Source organism: Dacryopinax primogenitus (assembly GCF_000292625.1).
Source record: "Dacryopinax primogenitus strain DJM-731 SS1 chromosome Unknown DACRYscaffold_21, whole genome shotgun sequence".
In the NCBI taxonomy this organism is placed as follows: domain Eukaryota; kingdom Fungi; phylum Basidiomycota; class Dacrymycetes; order Dacrymycetales; family Dacrymycetaceae; genus Dacryopinax; species Dacryopinax primogenitus.
In genome coordinates this window covers 28,826-45,439 of record NW_024467218.1, presented here as the reverse complement: position 1 = coordinate 45,439, position 16,614 = coordinate 28,826, and the positions used below count along the sequence as shown (strand labels likewise).

At 52.6% G+C, this 16,614-nt stretch overlaps 8 protein-coding genes across 8 annotated transcripts; 5 read left to right on the top strand and 3 right to left on the bottom strand.

Annotated features, from left to right (window-relative positions):
* Positions 1-214: 214 nt before the first annotated feature.
* Positions 215-1,331, top strand: DACRYDRAFT_58346 (aldolase; the record flags this gene model as incomplete). The annotated part of the gene is made up of 4 exons (XM_040775494.1): positions 215-344; positions 397-686; positions 735-1,136; positions 1,191-1,331. The coding sequence occupies 4 exons, from the start codon at positions 215-217 to the stop codon at positions 1,329-1,331; spliced, it is 963 nt and encodes a 320-aa protein (XP_040624663.1).
* A 216-nt stretch (positions 1,332-1,547) lies between these two features.
* DACRYDRAFT_58263 (PDT-domain-containing protein) lies at positions 1,548-2,622 on the top strand (the record flags this gene model as incomplete). Its single annotated transcript, XM_040775490.1, has 4 exons — positions 1,548-1,662; positions 1,726-1,946; positions 1,999-2,200; positions 2,249-2,622. 4 exons carry the CDS (start codon positions 1,548-1,550, stop codon positions 2,620-2,622), a joined length of 912 nt encoding a protein of 303 aa, XP_040624662.1.
* A 390-nt stretch (positions 2,623-3,012) lies between these two features.
* Positions 3,013-5,205, top strand: DACRYDRAFT_24755 (importin alpha protein). Its single transcript, XM_040773837.1, has 6 exons — positions 3,013-3,082; positions 3,133-3,317; positions 3,375-3,554; positions 3,611-3,931; positions 3,985-4,815; positions 4,869-5,205. Exons 1-6 carry the CDS (start codon positions 3,052-3,054, stop codon positions 4,920-4,922), a joined length of 1,602 nt encoding a protein of 533 aa, XP_040624661.1. The 5' UTR covers positions 3,013-3,051; the 3' UTR covers positions 4,923-5,205.
* Positions 5,206-5,369: 164 nt separating this feature from the next.
* DACRYDRAFT_18333 (uncharacterized protein) lies at positions 5,370-8,460 on the top strand (the record flags this gene model as incomplete). The annotated part of the gene is made up of 8 exons (XM_040771354.1): positions 5,370-5,461; positions 5,597-5,687; positions 5,737-5,896; positions 5,946-6,218; positions 6,265-7,457; positions 7,508-7,660; positions 8,103-8,352; positions 8,420-8,460. 8 exons carry the CDS (start codon positions 5,370-5,372, stop codon positions 8,458-8,460), a joined length of 2,253 nt encoding a protein of 750 aa, XP_040624660.1.
* Positions 8,461-9,092: 632 nt separating this feature from the next.
* On the bottom strand, positions 9,093-10,049 carry DACRYDRAFT_111278 (uncharacterized protein; the record flags this gene model as incomplete). Its single annotated transcript, XM_040769201.1, has 2 exons — positions 9,093-9,776; positions 9,831-10,049. 2 exons carry the CDS (start codon positions 10,047-10,049, stop codon positions 9,093-9,095), a joined length of 903 nt encoding a protein of 300 aa, XP_040624659.1.
* Positions 10,050-10,566: 517 nt separating this feature from the next.
* DACRYDRAFT_24753 (glutamine amidotransferase) lies at positions 10,567-12,620 on the bottom strand. The gene is made up of 12 exons (XM_040773836.1): positions 12,329-12,620; positions 12,216-12,274; positions 12,088-12,163; positions 11,939-12,038; positions 11,856-11,890; positions 11,698-11,805; positions 11,405-11,648; positions 11,037-11,356; positions 10,896-10,978; positions 10,814-10,844; positions 10,659-10,761; positions 10,567-10,610 (listed from the first exon to the last, which is right to left on the bottom strand). Exons 1-8 carry the CDS (start codon positions 12,545-12,547, stop codon positions 11,139-11,141), a joined length of 1,059 nt encoding a protein of 352 aa, XP_040624658.1. The 5' UTR covers positions 12,548-12,620; the 3' UTR covers positions 10,567-10,610; positions 10,659-10,761; positions 10,814-10,844; positions 10,896-10,978; positions 11,037-11,138.
* Positions 12,621-12,821: 201 nt separating this feature from the next.
* Positions 12,822-14,358, top strand: DACRYDRAFT_58284 (uncharacterized protein; the record flags this gene model as incomplete). The annotated part of the gene is made up of 5 exons (XM_040775491.1): positions 12,822-12,956; positions 13,006-13,059; positions 13,109-13,628; positions 13,679-14,056; positions 14,111-14,358. The coding sequence occupies 5 exons, from the start codon at positions 12,822-12,824 to the stop codon at positions 14,356-14,358; spliced, it is 1,335 nt and encodes a 444-aa protein (XP_040624657.1).
* A 128-nt stretch (positions 14,359-14,486) lies between these two features.
* On the bottom strand, positions 14,487-16,287 carry DACRYDRAFT_58326 (phosphoacetylglucosamine mutase; the record flags this gene model as incomplete). Its single annotated transcript, XM_040775493.1, has 3 exons — positions 14,487-14,569; positions 14,621-16,095; positions 16,148-16,287. 3 exons carry the CDS (start codon positions 16,285-16,287, stop codon positions 14,487-14,489), a joined length of 1,698 nt encoding a protein of 565 aa, XP_040624656.1.
* Positions 16,288-16,614: the final 327 nt, after the last annotated feature.

Genomic DNA, 16,614 nt, shown 5'->3' with positions numbered 1-16,614 from the left:
GTCCGAACCTCCTCTTGCGCCCTCTCCGCGGTTATGCCGACTGAGTCCGTATCACTATCGCCTGTCGCGATCTGGACCAGGACCCCAGGTCAATGCATTCATGCATGCCCAGTTCGTGAGGGCGAACTGTCGCCAGCGCAGATACCGGTCCGGGATATATACAGCTTCACTGCTTCACTGGAGACTTGATCCAAGCATCTTCTGCTAAGCCGCCATGTCCCCCGTTGCCGTAAACAAGACACGCACACTCAAGGCAGGTGTTCATGTCCCCGTCCTGACTTTTTTCGAGAGCACTGCAGCACAGGACATCGACATCCCCGTGTATGAGAACCATGTTCGCCGAAGTGCGTTGATCATGGCTATTACCTCGTCTGATCACTGAACAAATGATGCCAGTGGCCGCTGCCGGGGTGGAGAGCATCGTTGTGCTCGGTTCAACGGGAGAAGCCGTGACACTTAGTTTGGAAGAGAAGAAACAGTTGATCTCGGTGACCCGGAAAGTGTTGGACGGCATAGGCTTCGAGGAGATGCCCGTGATCGCAGGTCTCGCCACACAAAGTACGAGGGAGGCGATGGCATCCGCGGATGCCTTTGCACAAGCCGGTGCAGACTACTTGTTAGCGCTTCCTCCTTCGTACTATGCAGGTGCTATGACCAAGGCTGCCATCAAAGGCTTCTATACAGACGTGAGTCCGTTTACCGTGTCAGTGTCGACCGGCTTCTGACCGACTCAGCTGGCGGACGCATCTCCGATCCCTGTCATCATCTACTCCTATCCTGGAGTGAGTTCTGGACTAGAGCTTGACTCCGAGGACGTGTTAGAGATTTCCACACACCGGAATATTCGCGGCATTAAACAGACGGACCACAATGTCGGCAAGATGGCTCGCATTGCCGCTGGCAGCCCCGACCCCTCGTCTTTCGCTGTTCTTGGTGGTGCATCTGAATATCTGATCGGATCTCTCGCCGTTGGGGCTATCGGATGTATTACCGGCATGGCCAATCTTACGCCTGTCACGTGTGTTCGCGCATACAAGGCGTGGCAGGCAGGTGATTACAAGGAAGCGCAGCGCTTGCAAGGATTGATCGCGACCGGTGAATGGGCGTTTGGCAAGAACTCACTTCCCGGGGTTAAGGTGAGCGCATTCAGTTGGCCATGCTAGAACCTCCTCACAAATGCACTTTGAAAGGCTGGTATGAACCAATATGTTGGTTACGGCGGCGTGTGCCGTAAGCCCGTGCCGGAGGCCTCCGCCGACATCAAGGCGTGGACGAATAAGCAGCTCGAGCCTTTGTTCGCACAGGAACGCGCCTTTACGACTAAGAACTAGACTATACAATAGCGGGCACGTTTGATTTATGCATAAATACTGTGCAGTAGGTTAGTGATGTGGCCGATAGTATGGTGGTGGAGGTCTGAGTAAGTTAAGTGGTGCGTCACCGGCCGACAACAACGACGCGAAAGTCTCAGGGAATCCGAATGCTCCGTAAACCTTTTTCGACTGTCCTGTAGACGGCCATTTCACGTTTCTATTCTCTTTCTCTTCATGACGGAGAAACCGTGTGTAGCCTTTTTGGGACCAGAAGGGACGTATTCGCACCAGGCTGCACATGAACTCTTCGCAGACGCGGCGCATTATCTGGCCCTACCCACGATCACCGGTACGTGTCGCGTCGATCACAATCCTTCGCCCATTATTTATACCTGTTCCTGCTGGTGAATAGAGAATTTCGATGCTCTGGGATCTCAAGCGCAGTTTGCGCTACTGCCATGGGAGAACTCCATATACGGGATCGTGATCGACACAATTGATCTTCTGCGCCGACAATCCGTCGGCACCGCCATCCACATCAAAGGCGAGAAGACAATCGGGGTACAACATTGTCTTCTCGTGAGGAAGGGAGTCAAGTTAGAGCAAGTGAAGATGGTGTTGAGCCATGAGCAGGTGTGTCTGAGTCCGACATCGGCCACGACTTGATACTGACTATGTAATCCAGGCTCTTGGCCAATGCGCACGTTATCTGACGCAGAATCTCCCTCAATCGACCCGAATAAAAGTACCTTCAACAGCTCTGGCAGCTGAGCGTGTTGCAGCAGGAAAGGGGGATGATCTGTGGGCTGCTGCCGTTGCTTCTAGCATGACCGTTGCATTATATCCAGGGTTAGAAGTGCTGGGAAAAGGTATTCAAGCTGCTCAAGGTATTTGGCTCATCTTTCGCTTCTGTGTAAAGCTCATGCATATAACAGACAACTTCACACGTTTTGTATTACTCTCCACCATCGATGATATACCACGATCAGTTCAGACTGCGGAGAAGAGCTATCGTCAAGCTGTCGTTCGCTTCAGTTTCCCACAATCAGCGGTGGTCGCGCTTGTAGACATACTTTCCGTCTTCCGAGATGGCAGTGGTTGCTCGATTTCACGTATTGACCGCAGACCAAGCGACAATGGACGGCCATTTGACGACATCTATTTCATCGTCCTGCGGGGACGATCGCTCAATGAGGGCGACATTCCGGGGTTTGATCCATTATCTGTGTATCTGGACAACGTCATGGTCCGACTTAGTATCATGATGAAACAGCATGAAAGCAGGCCTGCCCTGCTTGGTGTATGGTAGACATCGCTGTATTGTTAACATAACCATTTTAATGACGTTCGATGTTGGGTTGGTTGCTAGGGTCTCGTGAAGTAGGCCTGCCCTAAATAATGTCCTTCATGAGACCCAGGAGTTTGAGCGTCTCCTCCGAGCTCCTGCGGTCTTGTGCTCTGTCTTGCTGCCTATTTTGAACAAGAAATGGGGATAAACCGTACCTCGGTACATAACACTGGTTACAACATGACAAAGACTGGTAAATGCGGGCAACGGTCTGAGATCAAGAACAGTTCCATACTTTCCTATTAAGGCAACGATGTGAAGAGCAAAAGCCTCCGCTCCCGCCAGGCTTGACGCGTCGACCCTTTTAAGCCCACACTCTCGTGTACACCACGCCGTCTGCCACTTGCCTTCTTTCTCTTAATCACTCCTTTCAGCGCTCTCTCTATCAATATGGATCGTAATCTAGAGCATAGGCGTCAAAGTAAGCAACTTCACAGGCTGTATCGGAATATATGGCTGAAATTCCTGAAGACTTCAAGGCGAAAGGGCAGTTTGGTAACTTCAAATCTGATGATCTCCGTCGTCGGCGTGAGGACCACCAGGTCGAGATTCGCAAGGCAAAGCGTGAAGAAAACATTGCTAAGCGGAGAAACTTGGCTCTCACATCCGGGATGGAGTCGGACGACGAGATGCCTGAAGGGGACTGGGAGCCAGAGGTGAGTCGAGCGCGCATATATGTCCGGCATTGCGGCATTTTGACTCGTCATTTCTAGCAAGCTACGCAGATGATCGCGGATGTATTCTCCGATGATCCTGACAGGCAGCTCGATGCTACCACTAAGTTTCGCAAGCTGCTCTCGAAGGAGAAGAACCCGCCTATCGATCGTGTTATCGAGTGTGGCGTGGTGCCTCGATTCGTCGAGTTCTTGCAAACTGCGCACCACATGATCCAGGTGAGCATATTCAACTGCCCATCCAACATTTTCGAACGATTCATGTGCTGTTGCAGTTCGAAGCGGCCTGGGCGCTTACAAACATCGCCTCGGGTACTGCAGAGCACACTCAGGTTGTGATTCAATCCGGTGCTGTCCCTATGTTCATTCAGCTTTTGCAATCGAGCTCTCCGGACGTGCGGGAGCAAGCTGTTTGGGCACTCGGCAACATTGCTGGCGATAGTCCACGGTGCCGTGACTACGTCTTGCAACAGGGTGCCCTCAAGCCGCTCCTTGCACTTCTCACCGAGCACAACAAGCTCAGCATGCTCAGGAATGCCACTTGGACGCTCAGCAACTTCTGCCGTGGAAAAAACCCTCAGCCGGATTGGGATCTAGTACGTAGTGCATTCCTTGATCTGAGTATTGGGATCCTTATGCCACTTCTTAGATTTCTCCTGCCTTGTCTGTTTTGACCAAGCTTATCTACTCACTCGATGAGGAAGTGCTTATCGATGCATGCTGGGCCATTTCCTATCTCTCGGACGGATCCAACGATAAGATCCAGGCTGTTATTGAATCTGGTGTCTGCCGTCGCCTCGTTGATCTCCTCCTTCATGGCTCCACTTCCGTTCAAACCCCTGCTTTACGTTCTATTGGAAACATCGTCACTGGTGACGATTTGCAGACCCAAGTCGTTATTGCGTCTGGCGCACTGCCGGCTCTCCTTTCTCTCCTTTCATCTCCGAAGGATGGTATCCGCAAGGAGGCTTGCTGGACAATCTCCAACATCACCGCCGGCAGTCCTCATCAGATTCAGGCTGTCATTGACGCCAACATAATCCCTCCTCTCATCAACATTCTTCAAAACGCAGATTTCAAGACCAAGAAGGAGGCCTGTTGGGCGATCTCAAACGCCACGTCCGGTGGTCTCCAAGAACCACCGCAAATTCGTTACCTCGTTTCCCAGGGCTGTATCAAGCCTCTTTGCGACCTTCTCAACATGATGGACAACAAGATCATCCAGGTCGCGCTGGACGGGCTAGATAACATCCTCAAAGTTGGGGAGATGGACAAGGAGGCTACTGGTCCCGGGGCAGTCAATGTTTACGCTCAATATGTCGAAGAGGCTGGTGGGATGCTGACCATCCACAACCTACAACATCACGAGAATTTGGAAATCTACAAGAAGGCGTTCTTCATCATGGACCGCTACTTCCCTGACGATGAAGATGAGGATGCAGCCATTGGCGCCAGCATGGACGAGAGTGGCGGATACGCTGTAAGTGTCTTTCATTCCCACGTTTCATTGCGATTCTCTGACATGTCATTCAGTTCCAGACGGAGACGCAGGCACCTCAGGGCGGGTTCAGCTTCGGCAACAACTGAGGCCTTTCTTATATCCTGCCACGCACCCCTCATGACCGTTCGTGTATTCATCACGAGCACTCATTCGATAACATCCCACCTTCTGCTATGGGCTATCTTTTGTACTCTCACGCGTCGGCTGTAGGCCGAACTAGTTGGCATTCCCATCACACGTCGCAATTACTTTTCTGCACAAAGCAACGTTTTCCTCTCGCTGATCCCCCAATTGCTCATTCCCATCTAGTACGATCGAGTAAGTTGTTCTGTTATGTTTTTCGGGGCCTCTATGATAGGATAGGCACAGCAGTAGCCATCGGATTGAAATAGAACGAGGAGCGTACTAGACATCCAATGAATTGTTACTTTTATTGTGCTGTGCAACGTGTTTATGACCCTGGACAACGCGCGTTCTTTCTTTTTAATTCATCTGCCCTTGAATGAGTGACCACTGCGCCTATTTGTACAACCATGTCGTTTCCCTTGAGCGTTAGCACTCCCAGCTGGCGACCAGCGATCTGGTCCCCAGACGCGTCGTCGTCGCGTCCAACGCCGTTCTCCAGGTAAGCTATCGACCGCGTTGTCCACGTACGAATGTCGATGGACGCTGGCAGACCAACATGGCCGTGGTCGGCTTACTCTCATCGTCATTTACACTCGCTTTCTGCAAGTCCAGCACCGTTCAATACACTTTCCAGCTCCCCTGAACATTCGGGTATCCTATCAACATCGGCTTTGTCAATGCATGGATCGCTTCCTAATCAGACCACTCGACAGTGGAACTTCACCGTACGTCTACATCCTCTTAATTTCGGTCCGGTCAATAATGCGCTTCTAGGCATTCGAATGGACTGTAAATGATGTCAAAGCGTTATGTGAGACGATTGAGCACTCCAGCGCGCCGGAGGGATCCGCAGAGCGCGTCCACGAGGACGAGCCATTCGAGATTCTGCGAGAGCATCCTTCGATTGGAGATGGCAAATTCATTTTGGAAATCGGTGCGCATGTAATGGTCACTGAATGGAAAGTTCGCTAAATGTTTGATAGCGCGCACACCCGCTCAACCTAGGATACCTACGACACCCCTCGAAGGTCCATCACGCTCTTGCACCACAGCAACTCGAGTAGGACCACAAACCCTTTCTTTGTATATCACAAGTCTCATGGATCACACAAACATGGACTCTGACATGACAGCTTCCTTGTTGGTGGCGATCAAGTGCGTTGATGAGAGAGGCAGTGAGCGAGGCACTCCTGCGGAATGGGTCTGGGAGAATTGGGAGCAGAACTGGTGCTTCAGGAAGGAAAGTGAATTCTGGGGTAGGCAATCCGTGCTCTTTTGGCATGCTGGATTAATTGTGTATAGAATGCCCACTTCCTCCCTTGTCGACCCTATTGGAAAACCAAAACATCAGCCTCACAGAATCATTCGTAATCTGCGTGCAGATTCACAGCCCGGTTGGACCATTTGTACCCCAACTGCCCTCGGCTCACTATATACCCCGTGATCTACTTGATGGTTTTGAAGCGTCTTTGGACAATGCACACACGGGTGATGTCGCTTTCATTGTTCTGGAGCGATCGGGTTCGCTGGTTCAAAGCGCACCTCAGTCCCCACGATCGGTCTCGTCTCGCTTGAGCGGCAGCCGCCCCCAAACAGCTCGCAAGCGCGTCATCTACGCGCACAGTGATATCTTGAAGAGTCGATCCAACTACTTCCACACAATGCTGAACTCGGCCTTCTCCGAGGCATCCTATATTCTGTCTAAAGAACGCAAGATCTACAAAATCGTTGTGGAGGATGCAGACTACATATCTGTATATTGGCTGCTCAAATGGGTCTATACGAATTGGATCCATTTCAAGGAGGAGGATGACCCTCGCGTCGTTTTCGATACCGCAGTCGGGAGCTTGTCAGCCCAGCGTCTGGCGGGTGGCGTGGCGGAATGGGAATGGAGGACGCTCATCCGTGCCGATCCTTCTGCCGACAGTGTTGGAAGCCGCGACGATATCGACAGTGACGTCCGCGCTGCACGCAGTGTCGCAAGCGTGGAAAGTCTGCCTTCGGTTGCACCTGCTCGACACACCGTGGAATCGATTGCGGAGCGGACCACGCCCGGCCCTGACCCAATCAGGCGAGTCCCCAGCACCCCGATCACCGGAAATGATGGTTTCTCTCGCGTACATGCGGCTGTCAGTACACGGCCGACAAGCATCCCAACCTCCACGAGCCGTAAACCGTCAGCTATCCCAATACCAACCAGCACCGGTAGTCCGAATACTGGCTTCGTCAAGCGTAATCCTCAACCGAGGCCCTCAAAGTCGCCACACCTCCCGCGCTTCCCTTCCCATAATTTGAATACCGACCCTCACCCTCATCCTGCTGGTCAACCTCCCCCTGCCTCTGCTTTATCTATTTACAAGATTGCGCACCGGTACTTGCTTCCTGGGCTGTCCAACCTGGCTCTCGACCACATGTTGAGCACAATTACGCCACAATCAGCTTTCCCCCTCTTGCTCGCTTCCCATTTCTGGGATGACTTGCACTACCTGATAGAGGTACGTCTTTCAACGAGTTGTCACATCAACACTTCTGATCATCCGATAAGGACTACATTGTAGAGCACTGGGACTTGGTTTCACAGCAAGACGATTTTGAGTCATGCTGTGAAGAGGTTGCCGCTGGTGAATGGGGGCCGCACGGAGGCAAGACGCTGGCCGGCTTGTTCAGAAGGCTTCGTTCACCATCGATAACGAACCTCGTACGCTGAGGATTGTTTCGGTATATTGCTTTTGTCTGCATTCATATATCTCACTTGTATCTTATGCCTCGTGGAAATGTTTGCGATGATGTATGTTATATCCCTTTTCTACGTTTCGCGGGTTGTCATGGTGACATCGCCCCGCGTTGAAGCCCCGCCAAGCACTTGTGTGGGGATGCGACCCTTTCTCGACAACCATCATGTTAGACTGGTGCTCGAACATTGAGGACTACACGAGTCGTTGGCGTCTCTAAACTGTCGACTGAAAGGTTCCTCGATAACCCATAACAGGGATGGGCACGCTGTCTCCCCGCCTCATGTCCGCCTCGCTGTCAGCAATACAGTGTCGCAAGCCCTTCTCTGAGACGTGTATTTATCATTGCTTGCAGAGATTGCGAATGCATTTCGCTGCTGGCTTAGCTCTAGCACAATGTCCTGGAAGGCTTGGTATCCGTACTGGTTCCATGAGATCGGCGACTCTGTGATCGAGCAAGCGAAAGCCGAGTATGAAGCATTGATGAAGGTCGATCTATTCCCGCGCGACCCCGACTATCGTATTGTCGACATCCCCGGCAAGGGCAAGGGCGTCATCGCAAAGCGCAGGCTAGCTCGCGGACAACTCATATTCTCCGAGGCACCCATCTTCCTATACAATATCGATATCAAGCCTGTAGGACTAGCACAGTTCTACCGTGAGCTCCCGTTGGCAGCGCGGTCTGCCCTGCTCTCGCTTGCCAACTGCAACCTGCCGTCGCTCAGTCTGCAGAGTGCACTCGAGTCCCAGCTACAACGTATCATAGACATCTGTGACACGAACTGCTTCGACATCTCCTCCTTTCAGGAGCAGGAGGTACTCGGTATATTCCGCACGGGAAGCAGAATCAATCATTCCTGCTCGCCGAACGCTACTCGCTACTTCACCGGCACGCAGTTCGAGTTCCGTGCGGTGCGGGACATATATCCAGGAGAAGAGATTACGATCACCTACATCGATGCCTTTCACTCACGACGCGAGCGACAAGCCGTCCTTTGGAAGCACTGGCGCTTCACCTGCAAGTGTGAGGCGTGTAGGCTGAGCGGGCCGAAGCTCGCGGAGAGCGATCGCCGCAGGACGGAGTTGAGTGCGCTGCTCCAGGCATGGGATCACCCGGACAAGGCAGCTGAGAACTTTGAACGATCGCTCGAGCTGCTGGAGGAGGAGGAGTATGCTTCGGGGAAAGCACAGTTCTGTATCAGGTTTGTGCAGGCCTTGCGTAACGGGGGGGACTCAGACGCGATGGATGTCTGGAGGGAGAAACTGCTGGATATTCTGGCGGCGGAACGGGGTCTGTCTGCTTTGGAATAGTCACTGTTTATCTTGTACTTGTCTCAGTATCCTTATGCATTTGTGTATCTGTTATATCACCATGTGCTCTTGAGGGAACTTGTAGAACTATGCGTTCTGCAGTTCCTTCCCCTCGAACCCAGAGGGCACAAGTTCATCTTCTGTCGCCTTCGCCGTCGTTACTTCTCCCTCTCCCTTAACTGGTTGTCCCTCCGGATCAACATCCGAAGACGGCGTCGGTTCGGGCTTCTTGTCCTCTATCACCGGCGCCTGATCCGGGATGCGCTCAGCTGGGACACCGGAAGCCTTCCTCAGCGCGAGAGGCTTAACAGCCAACGCGGCAGTCCCTGCACTCGATACTAACCTCGACTGTGCCTTCTCCCTAGCTGCCCGAGCCGCTTCTCCTCCCAGCGCCCCAAATCCCTTCTGTTGTCCCCTCTCGGGCGTATTCACACTCGCTATCCCCCCTGGCCGCTCGCTCGCCCCTTCATTTTCAAGTCCCAAGCTCTCGAGGAGGTCAGAGATCTGATCATCTGTCGCGTTCAGACTGTCAAGTTCCTGCTCGAGGTCGTCCGTTTTGCGAGGCTTCCTGGTGGAAGAGGCAGGAGACTTAGAGGTGGAGGAGGACAGAGGCTGCGTGAGCGAAGGTACATGTGCCCCTGGAACACCGATAGCTTGCTGCGGTAGACGAGGGTTAAGCTCGAATTCTAGCTCTTCGTTCCAAGGTTCGTTAAGGCGCAAGAATTGATCGAGTTCTGCGAATTCCACGGCTTCTTCAAAGTCCTGAAATGTCTATTATGACTTGAGGGCAGCTCTCTCTGTGCATGTAGTAAACCGTATGCTCACCCCAGAAAACGATCCCCCTATGAGAATCCCAGGAAGATCCTGTTTTCCCTGCGGTGCCTTTCTTCTCCACAACCGCTTCGCGTTCTCGTCACTTGCGACGTCGTAGGAGGTGAATGGTACCTTCCTGGTCTGCAAGATGCGCAGGAGGTATTCTTGTCGCTGCCGCAGGACAGGCTGCATCGTTATCGTAGTAAGAAATACTTGGATTGGAGGGGACATATTGGAACGACTTGAATGTGAGATGGAGAGCAATACAGAGTGAAGAACGTGGCACAAAGGGCACCGGCGGCTGACTATCCCGACAGTACCAGGGTCTTTCATTGTCATTTGCCACCCTCTAGCTGTCACCAGTTTCTCTCTTTTGTGTGTCCTGTCTCCTTGACAGAGGGCTGTTGCGCAAAGCTGAATAATCGAATCAGGCGCTTGACGGTCTAAGCCTAACCCTCCAAAGAGATTGTACACCGTACGCCTCTCACGGTGTGTAACACTTCAATTTGGGTTGTGTTCAGCTTGGGAGCCGGGTTAGATGCAGAATGCATTTTATCATGAAGCTCTTGTTCATGGAAAGGAACAAAGTTAAGTTGTGCATCAAGTGTGACTTGGTTGGTGTGACGGTGCATCTCAACGCCGACCTCGCTTCCGACGGAGAACGCCTTCTGCATCGCCACAAGCAACGTAATTCTTGGTCTTTGGTAGGCACGCATTAACGCTACAAATTGCACTCTGCTGCTACAATGCTGCCTACAGCCGTTCGCCTAGGAAGGCGAGCAGCATGGAAAGGTACATATTTTCATACATATTGATGTGTGATCTGATGTGGATAATCAGGCCCATACTTTGTCGCCTTTCCCAATCTGAGGGAGTCCCTCCAGAACGGTACTGCCATTCGGACGCAGGCACGAAGCTGCACCATCCTGCCGAACTTTGTCGGGTATGCATCGTCACGTCAAATGCATGTATAACAACTGAGCGGTATTTTATAGTGTTCGATTCGAGATCCACAATGGCAAGGATGTGTGTGATTCCTATGCCGCTTGTCCGCACCAGTTCTGAGCCGTCTTCTAGTACATCCCTTTGACAGTCACCGACGAGATGGTAGGGCATAAGCTCGGCGAATTTGCCCATACACGAAAGAGGTTCTCGTACAAGTGCGCATATTTTGTTTGCGTCTTCCTAGAACATGATGCTGATGTGCTTTCTTTTTAGAGCTACCAAGAACAAATAGACCATGGATTATACTACAGTGCGAGCTGTGGTTACAATAATATGCACACTATAGCGTAATCGAGACCAGTCATATACAAACATTCATGCCACGAATGGCACATTTTGGGCAGGGGCTGTCATCTCGATGGGTGCGAGTGAGAGATCGCCGATGCCAGCGGTCATCGCGACCAACCTAGGGCTGAGCAGCCCTTTCTCCTGCACAAAGCTGGTCGCCCGCCTGTGGAGGACAGCATCCGCTGGAGGGACATGGAACTCGTCCACAATAGGGATTTGAAGAAGGTTCATCTTCGGTGTGATGACTGCATTCGGGTCAATAAGCGGTTTCCGGGAGTAAACTGCCGTCCTACCAATGAGCGTATTGGTCTTGAGCTCGAGCCAGTCCGCCTTCTCGAATGTGAGTGGCTCACTCGCGATCACGACGATGTCTTCCCGCTTGTCGCGTTTCGACATCTTGTAGTGGCCCCGTGACGTCTCCGAGAAGGTTGTGCCGCTCGAGAAGTAAAGCGAGGCTGCCTCTTCCGTCTTGCTTGAAATGTACCGGGTTGCTACAACGGTCGCTCCGTCCGTCACGGCGAAGTTCATCAGACTCGGCTACATGCCACACGTCAGCCACGTCTGAGGCGTGCGTATAACAGCATACCTCCGTCACGCCTGCCTCGCGCGCGATTTCGTTGAGCTTCGCGATGGTGGCGAGCATGGTCTTCTGTAGTTCCTTGTAGGTGAAGGATGTCGCGTTGATATCGGACAACTGGCAAATATAGTTAGCCAACACGCAAGCGACTCTGCGCAATCACATACCAGGGAAAGGAATAGCGCGAATGCCCATTCTGAATCTGCACGGATGATCAGCACCAGACACAAATCGGTGTTACCGAACTTGCCAGTATTGCCAAGCACCTTCTCGTATATCTCGTCAGGGACGGAAGATTGGAGTCGTCGCTTGTATTTAATGAAGCCTGCCAGCTCGCCGTTATGCATCCACTACACGCGCCATCAGCATGTTTGATGAATGGAGTGCGCATGTGCGAACCATCAGTTGTTTGAATTGGAATGGGTGACAATTGTCCAGGGACAAGGTGCCGGCAGTCGTTGCCCTTACGTGCGCGCTATGCCACGTCAGCACAACCGCTACAGCGGCATCAATATGGCAAGGCGTACAAGACTAAGGGGGACTTGATCTTCTCTGCCAAGCGGATCAAGTTAATATTGTTCCAGGCCTAGGAGAGCGCGTCAAGCCATAAGATCCGAGGAAAGAGCAGGACGACTCGGACAGGTGTCACACTGGTGAAGATGCATGGTTGCCGTCCCATTTCTTCATCCACCTCTTTGTCATACCATCCAACCCCAAAACCATCACCGTTGATGGGTCTGCGGGTATCCAGACGTAGACGAGAGTCAAAGGCTTGATTAATAATGGAGTGGGCAGGCCGAGTGAGCAGGTGACAGAGTTGGATGGGCTCCGTGCCTTTGTAGATCAAGAAGCGACACATCTTATCAAGGGATAGAACCTGAGAAGGAAGAGAAAAACCAAGGCTGAAGAGAAGAGAGGAGTGTTGGCCTGACTCGGACTTTGACAACGTTCATTGCATTGCCGCGGAGGCACATTGCGAATCCAAGATAAGGGAGTGAGATCACGTGAAACGCACGAGGGGCGCGCCTTGACTCATTCCCACCTCCTCGAGGTTGGAGGCAACGCGGGTATATCTATGAGGGTCCTTCACCGAATGCATTGGGACGTCGGTCAGATTGCTGAATCCTCCAACGATGATCTCTCTCAGTACTCTGCTCACTGTGCTCTTGCTTTCGACGGCGGCCTTGATTCAGGCGTCGTCGCCCACGTACAGGCGTCTGCCTTCTCCTCGTCGTCGTGCCGAGCTTGAAGATAATTGGCTCGCACAGGTTCGCACCATATGCTAGTTTGTATCGCTATCTTGACGCATATTGGCAGAGGCTCTTAACTGTTCCGAAATTGCTCAAGCGGTATGGTGTTGATGCGTGGCTTGTGAGACGATGAGTCTCACTCAGCTGCTTCTTTTATAACCAACGTGTAGATCTCTCAAAGGGAGTATGCCGAAGACACAATATTCAGGTCTTATAAGCCTGCTACGGCTTTCTATGCTAGGCGCCGGACTGTCTCTCTGTTCCATGCCAATGAATCGTCTCTCGAGGGCCATCCCAATCCTGTCACATGGATCGATATCACCCCCGAGGTCTGGACGGATCTCAACCGGGTTCTGGCTGCATACGACCCGGAAAGGATTGCAATAAACGACGATCCTACAGGACACATCGCTTTCGCCGATGGATTGCATAGCGGCGAGAAGAACGCGGTTCTCAAGGCGCTTGATAAAAAATGGGTCGACCGTTTCATCTCCATCCCTTTGATTGCCATCGAGTTCATCTCCTATCGTGTCGGCGGCGAGGGGCCTGGCGGTCAGCTGTTTTGGTATCGGGCCATGACGGAGATTGTGTGGGCTATGATAGATGAAGGTTTCAGCCACCGTGTTGTTACTCCTGGCCTCACCACAACGACGGATGTGGAATGGTGGTTCCGCGAGAAGATGGATCACTGTAAGTAGACCCCTGAGCCAAAGATCGATATATGCTGATAATTTCACTAGTGAACGTCACGACATGGTTCCACCCGTCTGTGACCCGTTATCATGCGCCAGGCGCATTGCAGTTGGTTAACTATGACCAGTCAATTATCCAGCCGGGCGACATGCTTCACGTCGACATCGGCATCACAGCCATGAACATGAATACCGATACGCAGCACCTCGCCTATGTCGCTCGCTGGGAGGGCGAGCCCGTACCTGACGGCCTTAAGGAGGGTCTCAGGCTGGCGAACAGGATGCAGGACCTTACCCTGGAATATATGAGGGAAGGCAAGACGGGCAATCGGGTGCTCAAGGAGGTGCAGGAAGAGATGAAGGCGGAGAACATTAAGGGCAAAGTGTACTGCCATCCTATTGGTGACTTCGGGCACGCGGCCGGCAGTGTCATTGGCAAGCTTCTTTATGCGTTATGACATCTCAGGCTGACACAACTAGCAGGCTTCGTTGATCACCAAGAAGGTATGCCGGTCATTGGAGACCTCCCGATCCTGTCGCGCAGTGCCTACAGTATCGAGCTGGAATCAGAGTATCGTGTTGACGAGTGGGGTGTCGAGATACCCTTCCAGCAGGAGGAGGATGTGCACTGGGACGAGGAGACTCAGACTTGGAAGTGGGTTTACGGCCGCCAAGAGAAGTTCCATATTGTCAAGTGGCAGCCGATGCTGGTTAACCAAGCGGCTTGATGGGGGAATGTTAAGGACATTAACTGATCATCATTCCTACCGGACAGGGGCAAGCTATTCTTTACTTCATGTCATACAATGCTGGTCATCATCATCCGTAGTGTTACATCTAGTCCGCGGGAATGAGTTCAGCGGAGATACTCCTTCGGACGCTGCGCGGGGTCCATCCCTCCAAAATCATAGGTCCAGCCAGCCAAGTAATTCGCAAGTTCTGCGACGAATAAATCAGTCCTATGCCGCGAATGGTAAGGACAATACATACGTTCAGCCTCGAACTTCGACGCCGCCTCGGCGTACACACGCACAGCATCTTCGGTGCCGCTCGGCCTAATAAATCCGCGGCCATCGGGATACTTGGCCACCTGGGAATCCACAAACCTCTGCAGTTCAGCTGGGTGAGTGAGACGCCGCTCAGCGACTTCGGTCTGGAAGTCAGCCCGGTTCTTGACATTGACCTTGACGAGCTTGTTGGGCAAGTCTGTGTAGAGCGAGTCCCAGGCCCGGGCATCGTACCGTAGATGATTCAGGATTACCTCAACGAGGAGCATATCACTGATGGCATCACCAACGGTGGAGTTGATGAGATCTATGAGAGCCTTTAGGTCTTTTGTATTGTCGTCTTGGGTGGGAGTCTGAGGCTCGTGCTTCCGGATGTTCTCTAGGGTATCGGAGGAAAACAAAACAGTGCCGTGGCCATTGGCCTCAAAGTAGACGCCGATGCCAAACTTTTCGGCAGCGTGATGTAGATGCTTCACGCCAGTTGACACACACACAAGGGGCAATGCCTTGGTCTTCTGCATATACTTGGTAGAATTGCCGTTCGCATACGCAGTCTGGACCACGCCAACCCTTGGAGGTTCCTTGAAACCGCACAGCTTGACCTTTTCGACCAAGTATCCCGCAATGAGGGCTGAAATCTTGTCTCCGTCAAGCATGTGAAAGATATTCTTCTCGTCGAGATAATAGTACATCAGTCGGTCGGCGTCGCCGTCCAGGGAGCAGCCACGTTGGCCGGCCTTGAGTACCCCCTTGAGGGAAGGTGGAAGCTCCTGTTTCGTCTTGACATAGTCGGCGCCGCACATGTTATTCAGCACGCCTGGGACGAACACGTCCGTGTTGACAAGGGTTGCCTTAAAGTCATCGGAGAGATATTCGAGGAGCTCTTTCATCGCGATCGCGCCCACGCCATTGGCGCAATCGATGAGAAGAGAACCCTCTTCCCGACGTCGGATGAGACGCTTCCACGCGCTCGAGAGCTTTTTGTAGTACCCAGGGATGCTGGGCTCACCGTAGTCATCCTTCGTTCCCTGAGTGTTGAGGGCACGGGTCATGTAGTGCAACTGTGGGGTCGTGCGGACACCTTCGTTGATAGTCTCGGTCTCCATGGCAGCCAGTCCCAGCTGCAGGGCCTTAACCAGGGCGGGGCAGGAAGGACGTGTGTCGTACGCATAGACGACCTTTGAACGCTTGGATACGTCTATCTTGAACTTGGTACAAAGGTCATCCAGGGCGGTGATAAAAGACGCCGGGTCGGGGGCATTAGCGATCTTGGTGCAGTACGGTTCCCATTCCGTTTGTAGCATCTCCCCGCGCGGGTCGACGATTTTGACGCCGTTGTCGTCCTCTGGATTGTGGGAAGCAGTGATCATGACGCCAATGAACTTCGACGAGTGACGCTTGCTTCTGAGCGCTGCAATCACGCCGACCCGAAAGACGACAGGTTCGAACCATTTAGAGCTGTGAGTGGAGTCAGTTCGATCATTGTATGTGTTGTGCGGTTGCCACGCACTGTGACCTGAACCCTGCAGTGCCATACGAGTAAAGATGACCTTCTGGCTTGGGGTATTGCTCGCAGGCCGCTGCCAGTGCCGCGATGGGCAAGTTATTCCTCAGCTGAAGGGATTTGAGCGCCTGGGCAGTGTTGGACATGGTGGTGGTTGAGGAGAGAGTGCAACGTGGTTAACCATTCAGCGCCGACGTGGATCATCTCGATCGCGACAAGGGCGTATAAGGGACACGTGTTTTTCATTGCTTCACCGTCTTTGAGCGCGTCGACCCAAAGTCGCTCCTCATCGTCCTATCCTCTCTGCCTGCGACGACGAGCAGCGTCGGACAACGAAGCCGTCGATATCAACGGCCATGTCTGCCGCATTTATTGTGTACAGTGCATCTTCCTTTATCGCCAGGCTAGGCAACTTTGGCCAGATATTGCTTGTCCTGCCACTCACATTGTCGACACTTGGCCAACCGGCATTC

Excerpts from the sequence above, each read along its gene's own strand:
- DACRYDRAFT_24755 (XM_040773837.1), top strand. The coding sequence starts at position 3,052 with ATGGATCGTAATCTAGAGCATAGGCGTCAAA. Across the intron at positions 3,083-3,132 it reads TCTAGAGCATAGGCGTCAAA|ACTTCAAGGCGAAAGGGCAG; the intron begins GTAAGCAACTTC and ends AAATTCCTGAAG. Across the intron at positions 3,318-3,374 it reads AAGGGGACTGGGAGCCAGAG|CAAGCTACGCAGATGATCGC; the intron begins GTGAGTCGAGCG and ends CGTCATTTCTAG.
- DACRYDRAFT_24753 (XM_040773836.1), bottom strand. The coding sequence starts at position 12,547 with ATGTGTCGCTTCTTGATCTACAAAGGCACGGAGCCCATCCAACTCTGT. Across the intron at positions 12,275-12,328 it reads TCTTCACCAGTGTGACACCT|GCCTGGAACAATATTAACTT; the intron begins GTCCGAGTCGTC and ends GCGCTCTCCTAG. Across the intron at positions 12,039-12,087 it reads TCCAATTCAAACAACTGATG|TGGATGCATAACGGCGAGCT; the intron begins GTTCGCACATGC and ends TGGCGCGTGTAG.